General features: G+C 41.7%; 1 protein-coding gene across 2 annotated transcripts in view; it reads left to right on the forward strand.

Annotated features, from left to right (window-relative positions):
• Window positions 1-16917, forward strand: part of LOC18446161 (cytochrome P450 CYP72A616) — a 39435-nt gene extending 22518 nt beyond the window's left edge. Inside the window, exons 3-5 of one of the 2 annotated variants that reach the window (XM_006856286.4) lie at window positions 12203-12444; window positions 13464-13812; window positions 16381-16917. In XM_006856286.4, coding sequence (XP_006856348.3) covers window positions 12203-12444; window positions 13464-13812; window positions 16381-16806 — 1017 coding nt within the window. In that variant the 3' untranslated portion in view covers window positions 16807-16917. The remainder of the gene's footprint in view (window positions 1-12202; window positions 12445-13463; window positions 13813-16380) is intronic. The other variant, XM_020674845.2, reaches the window with a different exon arrangement.
• Window positions 16918-19939: the final 3022 nt, after the last annotated feature.

A 19939-nucleotide genomic window follows, 5' to 3' on the forward strand; every position in this document is an offset into this window, starting at 1 on the left:
CTTCAATCCAAAGCAAAAGACCCCTTTTGGAGTAAAGAATGCGGTAACTTCCTCATCTTCTGGCGCCATCTGTATCTGATTGTATCTAGAGTATCCATCCATGAAGGAGAAGATCTGGCAGTGAGCTGTGGAGTCAATGAGCATCTCCATAAAAGGCAACAGGAAGGCATCCTTCAAGCAAGCGGTATCCAGGTCGCAGAAGTCAATGCAGACCCTAACTTGGCAGTTTTTCTTCTTGACTGGGACTACATTTACGGGCCACTTTGGGTACTTGGCTTCAAGAATGAAACCTGCTTTCCTGTGCTTGGTCACCTCAAAGTCTATCTACATTTTGAGATTAGGCCTGAACCTCCTGGATTTCTTCTTGATAGGCTTGAAGGATGGATCAATGCCAAGACGGTGGACTGCGACTTGAGGATCTAAACCAGGCATCTCATGGTAATGCTAGGCAAAGACGTCTCGATTTGCTTGTAAGAATGCAATAAAATTCTCTTTCTCTTCTGGCGACATATTTGCCGAGATGAAAGTGGGCCTGGGCTCGGCTTCATCTCCTATATTTATCTCCTCGAGCTCATTAGCTGATGCTTGACTGCCTTCTTCCCATTCTTCTGGGGCCTCCTATAACTCTTTAACATTGGCTTCGGAGGACTTCTCACTAAAATTTAGTGAAGACACCCACACTTCTGACATTTCTTCTTCTAGTCAGTCTTTGCTATGGATCATGGTTCTTGCATCCTCATCTTGCTTGCCGATGAAAGGATTAACCTCGAGCAGAGCCGATGTATCTGATCGAGAGAATTCACTTTGAGGTTCCTGAGATGGCTGTGACTCAGCGATTGTACAGACAACTTGAGCCTCATGAGGATCTTCCTGATGTTCCCCTGTATCCACCATGGGACTAGGTAATATGGTAGGTTGAGGGTCAGGTTTAGATGGGGGAGGTCTATTTTGGTTTGCTGGCTGGCATGGCTGCACAACCGGCTTGGTTTGGGCGACCTAGGTGGATTGGGTGGCCGGGATATTTTTTAGTGGAGTGGAGATTTGAGGTTGAGGCTTAAGAGGTGGTTGGGTATATGGGATTAGAGGTGTCCCAAGGAATTTGAGGATGGGTCGATTTCCTGGGGTATTTGGGCAAGGAAGAATCCCAGGGCTCTTGAGAATGGGTAGATTGTCTAGGGTATTTGGGTGAGGAAGAAGTGGTGGACCAGGAAACATTAGAACCTTTGGCTTCTGAGGTGGAGGTTGCAGCGTTTTCCCCGATCTCAGGCTCATTTGCCTCGTGCTGGGTAATTCTTCCACGTTCTGCACCATATGACAGGCTTCCTGAGAGTAGAAGCTCCATCCTCTTGATTCTCTCAGCCTCTTCCCAAAATCGGGCTTCGAGGGCCACTGAGGTTTCTTCGACTTTGACCTCTTGTGCTTCTTTGTGGATGAAGATGGCTCTGACTTAGCTTGACCCGCCAGAGCGTCAACGATTGTCAAGAATCCAGCTGCCTAGGCTAACGTCTTTCTCAGCCGCCTCCTGTGCGTTCTGCTTATATTGGTTCCTTTGAGTTCTTTGTCGAGAGCCTTGAAGTATGGACATTCCGTCATTATACGTGCAGGAGACATAAAAGAGGAGGTGGGAGAAGAAAAAGAAGAAGAGGGAGAGGAAGAAGAGAAGTTAGTAGGTGAGGGACTTTTAGGGTCATTCCCTTCATGCGACCGATTTGAGTAGCTTTTTATGTCATCACAAGAGTTGGACGTGTGCAGGGAGTCTTTTAGGTCTTTCTCCTGCTTAAATCGTTGGGGGTGCTTTTAATGTTGTCACCCTCATTGGACGTGCCTCGAATAGGGATATTCTCTTGATGAGGTGAGGGAGGAAGGATGATCGTATCGGGGGATGAAGTCCTGTAAGGTTGGCAATGGAGGAAGAGGCCTAAGAAATTCTTGCTCAATAGGTGGTTGAAGAATCTTGTTTCTCTGGCAAGCAGCCCTTGGCGCCCGTCTTCTCTTGATTTTCATTGGAAGTGCCTGATTCATCTCGCTAGGTTTGTGAACAGCCCTAGCTTGACAAACTGCCTCTCGCTTTAAGGAATTGAGTCTGCTCCGCCCATGGTGGACTCCCCATGGCTGGGAACTCGAGGGTTCAGCAGGATCGAATGCATCAACAAGAGATTTTTGCATTGAAGCATTATCCTGGATGGGGACGCTGACTTGCAGATGTTGTTCCATGACAGCGTAAGCAATGTGACCTCTTTGCACCTTCTTTGCAACTATAGCTTCGAACCCATAGCATTCGCTCAGCTTTTATCCCCATATATGATGATACGGGCACCAATGATTCTTGGTCCCCTGAGCAAGGCGTTTGGGATGCCTTGCCGGCTTTGGTGTGACGAGTCCCTCGTGGGACATCATACCGAATGGGAAGCCTCAGTTACCCCGAATGCTCTTTTAAGATCTTCGAGCTTTATCTGACCCTTCTAGATCAAAGCCTAGAAGACGTCCTTGAGTGTGTAGCATTCTTCTGTGGGGTGGCTTATCCTCCGATGATAACCTGTTCGGCTTGATCAAGAAACTTGCTCTTAGGAAGTTCAATCATACTCTGCTCCAGTAATAACCGGAGTAATGCAGGGACCCATTCCTCCTCGAAAGGATAAACTTTATTCCCAACTATGTACTGAATTAGGGGGAAGCCGAGGCTAGGCCATCAAGGGTTTCAACAAAATGACAGAGGAGGAGTCTCCCATCAGCCACTATCTCTCGACACGCCGCTTGGAAATACGAGATATGCTGGTGTGGGGATGTTGTACCATCTAACATGGGAAGCTTCTTTTTTTTATAGTCCGAGGGAATAGAACCTGATCAATGTAAGAGGGGTACGATTTTTGGTAAAGTGTTGTACCCTATATACCCAAGATTTGTCTGTTCTTTAGGCTATGGCTTACCATGGCATCGATGTCTGCCTATGAGATGGGGTGAGGGATGGAATTGTCCTGTGAGGTAGAAGGAGGAGGCTGCCTCGGAGCTGCATCATCGGAGTGATGGGAGTCGGCCTCATGATGGGATACATTGATTGGGGACTGCATGCTTTCCATGAGATCAATCTTCTCCATCATTGCTCGCACCATCTGTTCGAACCTGTCCATGCGTTTTTCCTGGTTGTCATTAGGTTCGGTCACAACTGTAACGCTAACCATTTCCTTAGGGCTGTCAGCCTTAGGTACAGCTGAAGGCTTTTGAGCTTGGCAGGTCATGCGTGGCAGATCGGTCAACAAGAGCTCACCATGCCCTGATTGAACTCGAGTCTTATATGTCGATCGCATGAGGACCAGTTCTCGACGGTCTTGGGACCGTGGCTGCTGAGTGGTCAAGTCATCTTCTACAATGCTGACCACTGTGCAGGCTTCTCGTACCTCCTCTTTGAGCTCTGTGATTTGAAGTGGGTATAAGGGATTCTTGTGAAGGGGGTCATCGGGAGAGGTTGCCCCGATCGTCTTGGTTGCTTCCTTAGTCAGAATTTGCAGACCCTTATCATATTTAGCTTTGAGGCTTTGATGGACCTCCCGCCAGAACTGCAATTGGGACTGTAGCTGGCTGGCTTTTCTTGAGCAAGAAAGAGCCGTCACCATTAGATGAAGTAATGAGTGCGGACCAGATACTGGGGTCAATTTGCGTTGGGAAGGTCGAAGGACTTGATCTCCCATCAAGTCTTTGTCCAAGCTCTCTTACGAGCTTCAGAGATATGACCGAGCTGATGGGGCTGACATAAGATGGTACTCTTGGGGAAGGTCTTCGAGTATCAGGGCTAGAGATACTTGCTCGAAAGAGGAGGGGCAGGCGGGGGAAGGATTGACTCATGACGGCGCCTGAGTCCGGAGCGAGGAGTGGTCCGTGAAGGTGGCGCATGTGTGCCCCTTGAAGAAGGATCACGGGTGACTTTGGGGTCAGCCTGGGCTCGAACAGGTGGTCTGGCCTTAGGAGGCTGAGAACTGCGAGCACGTGTCTGTAAGAGAACAGGTGGAAGCCTGCCCCTTACAGGATGCGGTAGTGTGTGCTAAGAGGGAGGACGAGGGGGTCATCTTCCATGTGCTCGGGTTGGCACAGTGATGGTGTTGCCCCGAGTGGTGGGATGCGCATGCATAACATGTATAGGACTTGACCCAAGGAGGCATGATCCTGGACACTGACTCGAGGTAATATAAGGGTTATCCCAAGGTGTGGCTCGAGTGGATAACCCATGAGCCTTTGGGTGTGTGCAAGAAGTGGAGGCCCCAGGGTCTCTACCTTGATGTGTCGAGCCTCTAAGCATGGAGACTCGAGGTGGTGGAGGAATATAGAGGGCAGCCTTGCGGCGACCCATAGAAGCAAGGACAAGTTCCTTGCTTTTTCCAGAACGGGACTAGGCAGCCTTTCGGTGTACCTTAGCAGTACGACAGGCAAGTGACTTGCCGGTGATAGGGTGCATGCTGTGAGTGGGAGCAGATGTGCTACCAATGTAGAGTGCTTTGATGGGGGTCCCACCAGAGCTAGGAAATGGGGAATTAGGGACTTTTAAGTCCCTTCTCACACCTATCCAGGTTAAGACATGGGAGCTAGATACTGGGTCTTTGCTCAAAAGGAAAGTTGAGAACGAAGTTCGAGGAACTTGTTCTCGAGGCACGCTCACGAATGCAGGGATGAGAAAATTCCTGACCCAGATAAATGGATTAAGAAGCCCAGAAGCCATGTGAGTGCAGAAAACAAAAAACAAAGGAGAGATTAACAAAACAAGGACGATCTGGCAAAAGGGGTAGTAAGTCCCTAGTGGAGTTACCAAGCTGGTTAGGTGTCTCGATCTTGCCGATGAGAGAGGAATTTAATGTGAGGTGGGACACACCTCACCTGGGTCCGTGAGTCATTGGGGCTGACTCGCGTGGGCGCTCTCTTAGATCACGTCAGAAAGTCCCCCAGTCCTACAACTGGTTCGGAATCGCCCCCTTTCTCCTGTACTGTCCTGTTTCTGTAATCACACACACACGGTAATTTACAAGACAAGTGGGTCAAGTGACTCCACCTTTTCTTTGGGCTAAGGTACAAAGACGTGCGTACGGTGATTGACCTGGCGTGGTAGCAAGATGGGCACAGTAACTTAGACTGACACAACGACAATAATACATGAGGACAAGACTAACACCGACCAGCCTGACGCCATGGCTAACCTGTCGTGGCAACAAGACGGGCACGGTAACTCAGACCGGCACGATGGCAGTACTGCTCGATGACGGGACTACCATGACAGTGCTAATCTTAACATCCCTTGGTCAAATGAACGAGGAAATAAGGAAGAAGAGAGAGAACAAAGGAGAATGAGCGAAAACGAGAAGAAAGAGGAGAGAGAAAAGGGAAGAGAGAAGAGAGAGAAAAAGAAGAGAGGAGAGAATAAGAAGAGAGAGAAAGAAGAGAGAGAAAGAAGAGAGAAATAAGGAAGAGAGAGGAAAAAGATTGGAAGAAAAGAGAGAAAGGAGAGAGAAAACAAAGAAGAGTGAGGAGGAAGAAGAAAGAAGAGGGAGAGAAAAAAAAGAGAGAAGAAAGAAGAAAGGGAGACGAGAGAAAAGGGCAAGAAGCATGAACAACGAAGAGGTTCTGTCGTCCATGATAGAGGAGAGAGAAGAAAGACAAAAGCATAGACAGCGATGGGGTTTTGCCGTCCATGACAGAGGAGAGAGAGGGTAAGAAAGCACATGGAAGACGATAAGTTCCACCGTCTATGAAAGGAGAGAGAGAAAGAGAGAACATGGACGGTGATAGGCTCCGGTGTCCATGATAGGAGAGAGAGAAGGAGGGAACATGGACAGTGATAGGGTTCGTCCTCCATGATAGGAGAGAGAAAGGAGGAAAGAGAAAGCATAGATGACGTTGGGTTCCAGCGTCCAGGACGAGAGAGATAGGGCCAGGGGAGAGAGAAGAAAAGACACACACGACTATAGGTATTGTCACTTGTGTTAGAAAGAACTCAGACATGACTCGGCCTGCCACTTGGGAAAGGGCCCGATTCAATATCCTTATCAGGGAATAGGGAAGAAATGTCACGGGTGGAGATATACACCGCCGTGCAGAACAAGAGGGAAAAGGAACTTTGACAAAGGCCTGACCTGCCACTCGGGTTAAGGCCCGGCTCATTGTGCATGTTGCAGATATAAGAAAAGAAAGTGAATGTCATGCTCGGTGATGGGCATCGCCGTGCATGACTGGAGAGGAGAGAAAAAGGAAAGAATAAGGAGTAAGAAGGAAAGATAGAGAAGAGAGAGAAAGGGAGACTGAGAAGAAGGAAGAGACAGAGAGAAGAAGATAAAAAGAGAGAAAGAAAGAAGAGGAAGAGAGAGAAAGGAGGAGGAGAGAGAAAGAAATAAGAGGGAGAAAGAGGAGGAGAGAGAAATAGGAGAGAGAGAAAGAGGAGGAGAGAGGAGGAGAGAAAGAGGAGGAGAGAGAAAGAAAGAAGAGGAGAAAGAGGAGGAGAGTGAACGTTACCTTCACTGAGGGGTACCAGACCTTTTCTTCTCGCTCCTCTCTCTATCTCTTTCCATGACATGCCAACAATCTCAATATAAAACTCTCAAATTTTATTCTTCAGAATGAAGGTATGGTGGAAGCTTTTTACAATTAGGTCTAGCATGTATTTATAGAATTAGGCTCAAAACATGGGTGGATGCTCAAAATCGGATATAATTGATGATAATTACAATTTATTTGAATTATTAAAATAAAATCTACAAATAGGGGCAAAATGATGGTTTTGCACTTGCTCAACAATATATAAAATTCCAAAATAGTCCTTGCTGCTGCCTTAGAACATGCTTGATTTTCCATGGATGATTCGGGGTTATTCCGGCATCCGTTTGAGCAAAAGATGATTACTTTCTCGTAGGGCTCGGCATGACGATCGATTTGATACCAACTTCGAATCAAGGATCGCATTTTTAGGCCACGATCACGTAACTTGAAATTCGTATGAATCTTGAAAACTTCTAATCAATAGTGTGCATGTTTCTTGATGTTTTTCTTTGATTTCTTCATTGAATTGTACTGAGCATGCCGTCACGATCCCGTTGCAGCAAACGGAGCTCGATTTCTTGTCCGAATGAAGATTTTGCAGTCTTTGGGTTTGACTGGAATCTGAATTTCGACAGCCAAAAATCTGTAGTGACTTAAACTCCTTCGTGTGTGAAATCTAACTCTTCATTACGTGCGGGGTTCGGACCAGACATAGCCCTAGATCTTACGCATGCAATGGAACTGGTCTCGCGTTGATCCGTTATGCGAGGACTGTGATATGGCCACTTGAGCAAAGTGTATCGCTGCTGATTTTTCCGCAACTTTTGTCATGAATCCCCAACTTCTCTCTAGTTTTTCTCCTAGCTCGGACATCATCACCGGACCTACCACATATCAAACGCTCTTGACGAGACGAACATGCTTGCAAAATTTGAGCGCAATTTGACTTATAACAAGCGAGGTATGAGTCTTTAAAGTTGCTGCTCGTGACTGTGCAAAATGGAGAATGGTGCAGGGAGACCACTAGGGAATAGCGTGTGACCTACCTCTTTTTAATGTTTCACCTATAACTTTGTCTTGGAGCGTCTCTTTAAGCCGAAACTTGACCTCTAGGGGTTTTTGACTGTGCCAGATCCAATGGCGATGATCTCATAGCCATTTTACCCACCAAAAATAGAGTTCTAGTTATGGGGTCTGTTTCAGGGTGTTAGAGGTTGATTTTTTCGAAACTGTTTCTTTATCTGCGTGGCCTTAGACATGTCGGATTGTGACAAAACTTGACAGGTGGCCTTTTGAAGTCCTTAGGAACATCTTCACGCATTCTGGGGCAATTCAGAGACTGTAAGGAATTTCACTGTAAATCAAGGCTTTATTAATCGGTTTCTCCTTTATTCTGCATCGGGGACCCAAGGTGCTGAAAAATGTCTTCAAACACTAACAACTGAACTCCTTACTCACTCGCTAATTCTTGTTTATGAGTATGCTCTCTTGCTTCCTCTCCTTTCAGTCCCTTGCCAATAATTCACTTTTGTGTTGCACTGCATGGCTAGAGCAGCAAACAAAGTTTTCAATGTTTGAAGCTGAAATGTAGTCTACTGACCACACTTGTAAACTACATTATTGCATTTAACGCTTGCCTGGGAACTGTCCGAAAGACCGTTTCTCTATACAGGTTTACAGGATGGTTGAACAATTGTGAAGACTTTAGCGTGGTTGACGATTATATTTTCGAAGGAAATCTGCTATGTCTACTTGGTTCCTTACAATTACAACTCATGATTGTGTTACATAATGGTGGAGTTGGTAGAAATTTCAGTTGAGATAACGCTGAGGCACTCGTAAGGGAATGATACTATTGCCCTTCATTAAAGAATAATGTCTCACCTTATGGAATGATGCATGCCAAGCCAGCATGCTTAGCGTAGGATGCAAGTGTGGGGTTATACCAGCCCTTACCTATTCCCAAAGTTCCATGGGAAGACCTCTCTAAGTACTTTGTACTTGTTCTAACTTGAACCCATCACAATTTCAATTCTACCTTTGCTATTGTTGATAGTTTTTTAATGATGCATCACTTTGTGCCCCATAAAACTTCAACTAACATAGCCACACTTTTCTTTTGGAAAATTCTATGGTTACCTCATTTACCAAGGACCATTTCATCCAATCAAGAAGTAGCCACACCTGCGCACTCATGGGAAGCTTATGAGGGCATAACTTCAGTTTTCTAGTGCCTACCATCAACAAAGTGGTGGCTAAAGAGAAGTTCTGAGCATTTTAGTACCAGGGACTCCACGCAACGTAAAAGAAATTTTTTCAATCTACTTCCCAAATTCTTACAAGGCCTTGGGGAAATCCCTACAACTACTAAAATTAGAAGATTATAAAGTACAGTTGTCTTCCACTAAACAACTTTCAACAATACGTCTACAATGAAAAAGGTTTACTCTATTGTAATGCTTCCAGTTTGCAGCACACTCAGAAGAACAAAATGGAAAACATGATCAAATAGAACCAAATGTGCACGAGTTTGACATTGCCTTGGGAAGCCGATTTAATTCTCATATACTGTATAAAATGATATCGGTACAACCCTTGTTATCACTTCCAAACGATAGCACAAGAGGGATGGGTCAGATCTAATCATGGGAAGCATGAATAAAGTGCCACACTAAAAGTTCTCAAACATCAAACATAGGGCAAATGAACCTCACATGGGATATTGGACAATGAGAACAAGTGGGAGAAAACCGGTTAGAACCAGACAATTGGTGTAGTCTTAACACATGGGTCTTCTATGGCCTTCTATCATAGGAGAGTCCAATATGAAGCTCAAAATTATATTTGTGTCCTACTATTAATGCTTGAGACAATCAGATTTACTGCAAGGGATAGATTCTCAATAAATGGTAGGAATACATTCCAAAACTACACCAAATCACATCCCATAGGGACCAAAGATACAAGGCACATCATATCAAAAGATGGGAACGAGATGGCACCAAATAAACTTCAAAAAATAACCTAGACCTCACTGTTGTGGACGAAAGAGCTCAGAATTTCAGCATCCTAAAGTCCATAATAGTTTTGGGAAAAGATGCTTGAAAACTACAGCTCTAGATAGACACCACATAGACCTTTAATATGCAACAAGTAATGAGCTTCAAAGGAAATGAGATAATAAGGAAAGTAAGCTTATTGTCATGACCAATTTACGGTAGCAGGCTTTGAGAAGTTCGTGATGAGGCACAAGCGATATGCTTCGAAGATGGGGCCAATAGCACACCTTATAACACACCTTATCTCACATTGAAGGGAAGGTTTAAGATACAAAGACCAAGAGGAAATGAGAGAGATGAGAGTGGGGCATGGTCCTCTTGGGGAAAAGTAACAACTGATCAAGATGAGAGAAAGAAGAATTAAGAAGAATGAAATGGGTGGGATGAGTCCGATTTACAGAGGTTTCATGTGTAAGCTTGAACTCATATTATATCTTGGCCATCCAATGAGTGATCCAATGGTTGAGAGAGGCTAAAGGCCGAGCCTTATGAATCACCATTGATAGTTATCATATGAATGGGGATAATTATACACACCCTTATCACTATGCCAATAAGCCACCTCGAATTTTCCCATAACCTAAATTTGTTTTGAGCAAATCTCAACCATCCATTTTGAAAACTTTCAATCATCGCCATCAAATTCAAAAAAATGAGAGACCCACATAAGGGTGGTGTGCCACCCTCTCTGTCCATCCTCTTTGTTTAAACTCTCACTCCATTTCATCTTATGGAGTGTCACTTTCATGGGGGACATTACATCATCATATGTCGTGATGTGCCCCCTTATTTTCTCATTGCCAATCACATGATTCTATTTATAAGAATCATTTGACCACTATATTCCAAAATTAAATAGATTTTGAAAATACAATATCCTACACTCACACGTGTCATAAAATATTACACATTAGAACTTTATATGCACTAACCAAACAAAGCCTTCACATCGAAGATCCTATAGCCATCCACATCATACTCACATGGCAATGATGTGGCAGTACAGTGGTTGAATGTGTGGCAGGCATTGGCCATTTGTGCATCACATGCCACACATCCAAGCAGTCTATATTTAGAATTACTTCATAACAAATTTAATAAATCATTTTTCCTTACATTAAAATTTTCAAAAGTTCTATTAGAATATGATAAAATAATTTTAGTCATTTCCCATCAAAATGTAACATTCTGGAGCATAAGATAAATCCAATTGGTAAATTAGGATCCTGAAGGTGGTTGGGCTACATGGTACTCCACTGGACTAGACCCTGAAATCCAGACCACTTTCTCAAACCATCCTAATGCCCTCTATGCGCTACAGAATTAAGTCAGGATATAAGTGTACCTATCAATGCTAACCAATAGGTGGTCTGACTCCCAGCTGTACAATGGATTACAGTTGCCCCAAGGGATCTGCACTCTTGCGAATGTGGGGGTCCTCTTTCAGCACATGTGCATAGTTATGAAGAGTAGATCTTTCATTATCGCTCCCCAAATTGCGACTGTCCCTTGCACATGCTATGAGCAAGCTACACATATCAGGGATTTGGGCTTACGTACTATCAAAGCTTAGCTTTGCTTATACAGGCTTGTCACACATAGAAAACATCTCAAACATTCCGGGATCCACTTATCCCCAAGCTTACACATGGCTTATCACACATAAAAAGTCACATTGAGGCACTCACATACCGACCCTTATTAGAGAGAATCCTCAAACTTCTCAATTCAAAACACAACCCAAGAACCTTGCCACATGTAATCAGGGTTATTCAAAGCTTTCCATATCCCAGTATGCAAAGATTCCGGAAGCCTCATCATACCTAGTCACTCCCACTTTGACCTAGAATCATCATGGCAAAAACATAAGGGTTTAAAAGGCCATAATTCCAACACTCTCCCTCGCAGCCTTTTGAGGTCTTAGAATAAGTAAACACCAACACTTTGCTCTCCATATACATACACAAGCAACACTATGTTCTCAAGATCCAAAAGCGAGTCATAATATGCTCTCACAAGTAACATATCAGCAACACCATACTTCCGAGTAACACTATGCTACTAGACAACACTTTGCCCATCACACTCACATGGATATCCACACAAACAAGCACATGCTCATACCTCATTAACTCTCCCAGTTATCATCCACTTTCAATCCATGCCTCGTACATGCCTACTAAAAACATTAGGTGCCAATCCTCTCTCATGGGTCGGCATGCATAGCCTACATGGGTAAATATTATTCTTTTACAAGCATTTTTCTAGTGCACTTGAGTTGAGTGACTCATAACTGGGGTTGACTTATTCCTCCTACTTGGCCTAAGTGATTCCATACTTTCTTGCAAGCAACACGCCGCAAGAACGGCCTGCATCAGAACCCTTTCTCTACCTTTAAATGTTTATCGTATTGATACTGTATTTAGGAGACTATGTGGGGTGACATTTAGTACTTTCTTTATCATTCTCAAGTGGAAGTAAATACGTAAAGAACCTTGGAAGACAAAATAAGCAGTTTAAAAAGAAACCGAAATGTATATCCATTTAATGAAAAGCATATGCATCTGATTTTGATTGATTTTTGATTAATCTATCGTATATATTGCTGATCACGCAAACATTTGAAATAGGGAATGGTTCCCATTGTGGTTAGAATCACAAAAGAAATGGTTAATAGATGGAAGGATTCAGCTACATGTGGAACAAGAGAGATTGAGGTTCAGAAAGACTTACGAGCACTAACAGGCGACGTCATAGCAAGAACGGCATTTGGGGACGAGTTTAAGCAAGCCCACGCCATATTTGAGTTGCTATTGGAGCAATCGAAAATGAATGCGCAAGCCATGAGAACATTCTATATCCCAGGTTCATGGTAATATTGTTCAAATCGTCCCCTCCTACTTGAATTCCCATGTTCAAAATTCTCTCTCTCTCTCAAATGCGCATTTATGTACACAACACATTTACGGCTGGTTTGGTGTACTTATTATCACTGTCATTGTTTCCATAAAGCTAACCTTGATCATGACTTGTCTGTTGTTTGGTTGTGTCCATTATAAAGTTATCAGAGATAAACTTATAGACAATTTTACATATACATTTATCTTTTTGAATTTTTTTAATTTTATTCAAAATTTTGTTGTTGAAAATTACATTTGTTTTAGCTAAAAATAACTAAAAATAGTTGAAAGTTGCTAAAAATTGTCAAACAATTAATAACATTATATATTACAATGTGCTTACTTTACAACTAAAAAAATAGTATTATCCTAAATATATTAATTTCTGATGTGATAGTCTATTCAAATAAATTTAATTGTCATACAAACAGGCCCTCAACGGTCCTAGCTTTCATTCATCTCGACGTAAATCTGCCATTCTAACATTAGAAAAATTAATTCAACGAGGATGGACATTGAGGTACTTTATTAACTAAACTGTATGCATTATATACTATATAAAGTTTTAAATGTGGGTATGGTTTGCATAAGGTTGCAACCTTAAACAATCCAATTAAGATGCACCTCTACATTTTATCATAAACGTAATTTTGATATAAAAAATTCTTATGAATGGCTTGAGAATCTATTTTTATCTCCAATTATAAAATTTCAAACTCTAAAAATGGTTCAAGTCAAGTAGATCCATAAACACATGAAAATCTTGAAAATGGATGATCCAGATAATGTGTCGAAAGATACACTATTTTGCAGGTATGAAATCCTTTTGTCTTATCATATTCATATATTTTGATGTCGAAATGATCAATTAGAGGGCTTTCCAATATCAAAACAAACCTTTATGATGGATTTTTGAGGTGTATCTTTAATTCTACATTTTAAAGTAGCATAGCTATTTCCTCATGGTTGTCTAATAAATTTGAATATATAGGTACTTGCCTACACCATTCAACCGCAAATACAAGAGACTTAACAAAGAAGGGGATAGGTTATTCAAAGAGCTTATCGAAGGCCAAGATATTGGATTGTCCCAACAATATGGCATCCTTGAGCTCATGTTGTCTGAAAACAGCAAAGCAAAGTCAATGTCCACGCAAGATATTATTGATGAGTGCAAGACCTTCTTTGCTGCTGGTTATTCAACCACATCTCTTTTGCTTTCATGGGCAACCATGTTACTAGGGATGTACACAGAATGGCAAGAGAGGGCACGAGAAGAAGTCCGGGATGTGCTTGACGGTGGTCCACCCACTTTCGAAAACCTCAATCGACTCAAGACTGTAAGTCATGACAATCTCTATTTTGCAGGCTTTTCCTCCTCATGTTTCTCCTTTAACACCATGAATCTATCCCATGTGTCGCAAAAATTAAAATGAAATATCGTAGACAATCTCTTCGATAGACAAACAATGGTGAATTCTAAGGAAATGCAGAATAACTGCATGGGCAGGAGCATAAAATTGCCCCAGATGAAACTATAAATCAGTCAATATTTATGTACATAATAGCTATTAGCAAGCAGCCCATGCGATGCTCAAGTATGGTTTGGGAGACAGAGAGGGAGAAGCTTTTGGAGTCAGTTTTTGCCTTAAATTGTAAAACTTCAGGGAATTAATGTAGGGATCCAAAAGCATTTTTGGAATGAAAAAATGACCCATACTTCAGACATTTATGGTGAGGTCCGAAAATTTTTAGTTTTTCTATTTGGATTCTTATGTTGCTTCTGATTTGAAAATCTAACTTTCAAAAGACTAAGAAAGCCAAAAATTAAGTATTTGAGTTATTCGAAAGATCAACTTTTGGGCCGTCTAAAATACAAAAGGAACCTAAGTGCTTGGGTGGTTTAAAAGTCCATAGTTTTAAAAGTGAGACTTTCAAACCACCTAAAAACTTCGTTAATTTCTACTTGGGGAGGCTCAAAAGACAACTATAAATCAACACGAGCACACTTAGGCTGTGTTTGAAACAAATGAGTGCATGGAAGAAGCATGTTGAAGCCGCCCAATTCCATGCAATATGAAAGCTTCCTCTTATATGATGGAAGAGGCAGCTTCCCCAAAAATAGCTTGATTTATGTTAAAAAAAGCACGCGTGGAATGCCAAATTCCTAGCCTTGGGCTTCCAAAGGGTGAACTCAAACATGGAAGTAGGAGTATTTGGCACGTGCAAGTCTCACATCTAAAAGCTTTCGAAAATCAACCATGTTATTTATCTTTGTGTGTTAACATGGAAGTAGAAGTGTTTGGGACGTGCAAGTCTCACATCTAAACGCTTTAAAAAATTAACCATGTTATTTGTTTTTGTGTGTTTTGAGCAGTTCGAAAGTCCAACTTTGGAACTGCAGTAATATTTGGCTTTTCGGTGTTCCCAAGATATGGGCTACTCTATAATTATAAAAATTAATTTGCAAGCATATGTAAATTTCCCAAAATTTTTTTAATGTTTCTAGGGCAAAGAATAATAAAAACATTTGAATTTTTCTACACATCCTCTCTCTCTACCGGCCTTCTCTCTATGCTCTCTTCCCGAGTACAGAGAGGACAGGTAGAGATAGAGTGGGCGTGTAGGGAGAGAAAGGACGAGAGGGTCGGTAGAGACAGAGGGAGAGGGCATGTAGAGAGAGAGACAGAAGGTGTATAGAGATTGAGAAAGGGCAAGTAGAGAGAGAAAGAGAGGACGGGTAGAGAGAGATTTAATTGATAGGGTAAAGAAAGGGAAGGGTAGTTTAGTGCTTAAAACAATGGTTTTTTGACTGGGGAGTAAAATCAATAAAAAATAGTAATTGAGTCATGGGTGTGATACTAAAAGTATTGAGTGGTAGAATATCTGCAAGGTTCATTTTTAGGGTGTATCTTTAATTGTCTTTTAAAACTACTTCAAATAATTAATAAAAGATAATTGATTAGTATACCCTCAAAATTGTTTTTGTATTTATTTTTAGGTGTGCTTAGTGGTACAAACACCTCAAAAATTTCATTTCAACTCAATTAGAAAAAGATTGAAAGTATAATACTACATTAAATTATGACTATCAATGTGTTTTCCTTTTAATCTGATTTGTTGAAGGGATTGCTTATACAACCTTCCAGCAACTTAAGGGGTGCGCCTAGGCCCCGCCCTGAGACCATGCAAGGTGGGCCTGGGTCTGCAAATCGAGTTTCGGCCAGTCGGAAATTTGGTAATGAGGCCCATGATTTTTTTTTTTACAGTAAAAATACATTCAGAAAATACATCTAGCTTACAGGGTTAGACTATGGACCTTACAATGCGGCCAGAACACAACATGAAATTGGGCCTGGCTCGTTAACAGCTTTAATATCATTTGGGCGTCATACTATTCCATGGAAAAGTACTCATATCCTTATTGGATTGTAATATTTTATCACATTGGCTAAGCCTAGTTGAATAAGGTATCTCAATAACTAATATTCATGTGTAGCATTTGGGGTCTCCATTTTCTATTTCATTTTTTTGACTATTTTTATTTGACTTGAACATTATGTTGAGGAATCAGGCCCCCAAACCACGGATGTCCCAACCCTATTGCCCTTTATTTTTATTCACCCCAAATTTATGTTTTTTTTTCCCTTTATATTAATTTTGTGTATTTCAACATTTGACTTTCATTGACTAACAAAAACTGATGCACAATTTGGAAGACACAAAATTCCATGAAGACTTCCCAACAAAATTTGAACCTGGTGAGGTAGGCCTTAGAGAACCTTCCTTTGGCTCCAATGCATTTCTCCCTCTATAAACTTGATTGAGGTTTTGAGTCCAAATTTCTCGTATCTCTTTTTTTTGGGTGAATAAAATTTCTTGCATCTCACTTGTGACATTGCAAACAGTTGAACATGATATTGAATGAGACTCTCAGGCTTTACTCTCCGGCAACACTCACGATGCGGAAGGCGAATGAAGAAACAAAGTTGGGAAACCTGACTGTCCCTGCCGGAACAGTTGTTGAAGTGCCCATCATAGCTATCCATCATGAACCTGAACAATGGGGAGATGACGTGCACCAGTTCAACCCTGGTCGTTTCAAAGATGGAGTTTCTAAGGCATCAAAACATCCTATGGCATTCATGCCTTTCGGACATGGGCCAACGATGTGTATGGGGATGAACTTTGCCATGATAGAATCCAAGAGTGCATTGGCCATCATCCTACAAAACTTCTCCTTTGTTATCTCTCCAACTTATAAGCATTCACCCCAGTGTGGTGTAACTCTCGGTCCTGAACATGGTGTCCATATCATACTGTCCAAGATATAGCCCAATTAAAAGGCTCATGAAGTATTTAGTCTTTAGAATGGTTTGCTGATATCTATGTATCTTACTAGATTGTAGAGTGTTCTTAATGGAAAGCACAATGATTTGTGTGAAGCATGTTTTCAGTAGACTTAAATTGGACCTTTCTTGATGGTTACCTTGTTGGCATTTACATTAAAATAAATTAAAATAAAACAAGTATAAAACCTTGTTATGATTAAAGAAACTTCTTATGTTCGGAAATTAGAACGTTTAATATTGGAATCATACCAAGATCATGTACTTAATAGGCCAGAGGCAAAATAGGTGACTACAAACTATATATGTGCATGAGACATAAACCATAAAAAAACACATTCTACAGATTTACATTTTCACCTCAAAGGACTATGGGCACATGTATTACAAACTAAAATCTACTATATCAGCAAGAGCTACTTCATATATGCGAGAAAAGTACATCATATATGCGAGAAAGTTACCTCTTGTAACTATCGAGAAAATTTAGTTGAGCAACCCTTTGAAATATGCTTTTTCAACCGATATAATCGATAAATCTCCCATTTCTATTCTACAAGTAAACCACTTTCCATGAAGAGAATCATGAGTGAAACCAAGATTTTTTTCACTAGATGGGGATATCACCTAAAATCTCCATTGGAACCATTTCTCTGCAAGAAACTTACCTCTCACTCTGCGGAAGCTATAAAGACATTTCTCTCTTTAGGAAGCTCACTTCTATCTATGTGGAGGCATTGGCTCTCTTTGCATCAGTGTTTAAAAAACCCATGTCGAATTGGGGAATCGATGGATTGAATCGGAGAATCAGCGGAATCGGCAATTTTTTTCCAAGAAGTTTTTCCAAAAATCAATATAAATCTCTAAAAGTATTATTCATTCTAGTTTCTAAAAGAAATTAGGAGTGTTGGATTATGTACTTCCATTACTTTGTAAAACTAGGTGAATACAGAGACGTTATTTTCTTGTCTGGATGTTTGTATAATTATTAATAATAATATAGTATTATAATATTTACTACTACAAGAAAAAATAATACATTACATAATTTATATGTAAATAAATTAATAAATAAAATACAAGATTTGGTTATCAATTTACAATTATCAATTATAATATTATAATAAACATGATTCAAGAATTTCAATAAAACAACATTTGTGAGCCCAACTACTTCGGGTGTAGTTGGTTCTGGGAGGATTATCATTCCTTGATTCAACAACATTTGAAGAATCGTTGGGGTCTACTGCATTTCAAAATTGTACTTCTTGTTAAGTTTTTGCTCGAAGGAATTACGATAGAGGTTCAAAGGTGGAGGCACCCGATTGTATGATTGGGGTTGTGGTTGCCTTTGTTGTGGCGTCCCTTGAGTTATTGTGGTAATCCTGAGGAGGTGTCCAAGGTTTTCATAGGGGTTGCTCACGCAGGGACTTTGGCATAAGTTGGCGTGGCTGTGCCTGCTGCACTGACCACGTCCTTTTACTGATTACCGCCCGAACCGAGCAGATTCTTATTAAAGCTCCAGTTTGTTCCTCCATTTGAAGCCGACGGCAAAGTGCTCCCGTGGAGCTTAAGTAAGCTCTCGATTTGCAGCGCTTTAGAGATCATGTCGGAGAAGGTGATGGGGTTTGATACCTCGACATGGAGTGAGATATCTTTCCTCATATTTCGAACATAGGTTTGAACTGTGTCCACCTCGAGCATAGGGCTGCTATGGTATATCTCGAGGTCTCTCCACCTTTGGACAAACTTGTCAACAGACGCGTTTGGTCCTTGGATCATGGTGAGAAGCTCGATGGCCTAAACTTCTCGCTCGATCTCATAGAACCATTTATAGAATAAATGCTTCATTTTGTACCATGTGTGGATGGAGTTTAGAGGTAAGCGAGCGTACCATTTAAAAGCTGGCCCAACCAGAGTTTTCACAAATTGGCACGATCAGATATGCTAACTCTTGACATTATGACACAAAGTGTGCAACATGTTGATGGGGTGAGCCGGTGCTATTGGAGATTGATAGCCTTCCCTTTTGATATGATGGTAGAAATGGGCGCACATCAATGAAGGCTGGGCACAAATTTTTGTATGACAACATCCCTTGCATTCCGGAAACCTGAATGCTCCGAAGGTTTTGATTAATCATGGATTGAAGGTCCTGTTGGGTGGCCACGAGCAAGACAGTTGGAGGAACTTGAGTGGCTCATGAATCATGTGGGGGAAGTGTTTGCACCATTTGAAGAGGTTGAGGTCTTTGTTCCTCTTCCAATGATGGTGGCACAATGGGTGAGCTAACCCCATGGTGAGAAGATATTGCAAGTGGTCTTACATTCTCGTTCTCTGTGAGCTTCTCCATGATATGATTGAGGGTCCCGGAGAAGCAGGTCATTGGATCTTCAGGTTCATCATTGACCTGATTGACCATCGTGAAATCCGGGTATTCTTTGAGTAATGATTCCCCAAGCAATGGTCTTATACCATTTTGATCATGGACCCAAGTAGGAGGGGTTGAGTCTATCCCAACAGAGCTTGAGCTCTCCTTAATGCTCAGGTGAGCACCAGTTCTTGATGGTATTTGGATAGCGGTATAATCTAGTTTGGTTCTTGTCGAGCTTGGGACCATGAGGGAGTCAATTTGTGACGGTCTTAAAACCGTACAGAAATTGGTTTGTAAGATCTTTGGACCTTGGAGAGGTCAGTCGGTGACAGTCTTAGAATCGTGATATTTATTGGTTGGGCTCATCCTCCTAGACCTCGACAATCAGGCATTAGACTTTACCTTTCATATTTTGGTCCATTGTCACCTACAATGGATAAAATGGGTTTTTCCTTAATGGGTTTACTGGCCCGGTAGGTGCTAGCATTCTTTGTCTTCCCATGGGGACTCGCACGCCTTTTTTGTGGCTGATCCTCAAATTTTAGCAGGCACACTCTCAAATCTGCAATCGGGAATGGGACTCATTTCCCAAGTCTTAATGCTCGGGCAATTAAGTGTCTACATACCTCTTCTCGTCTTGCCCCGAATCGGAGCTGGAAAAAATCCAGCAGCGTAATAGCCCTCGAGAGCCTTTGTAACATTCTCGTTTGGTGTCCCGTACCCCATCTTTGGCATTATTGGGGT

Source organism: Amborella trichopoda, chromosome 10 (assembly GCF_054954075.1).
Source record: "Amborella trichopoda isolate Santa Cruz 75 chromosome 10, AtrichopodaSantaCruz75HAP2 v2.0, whole genome shotgun sequence".
NCBI lineage: Eukaryota > Viridiplantae > Streptophyta > Magnoliopsida > Amborellales > Amborellaceae > Amborella > Amborella trichopoda.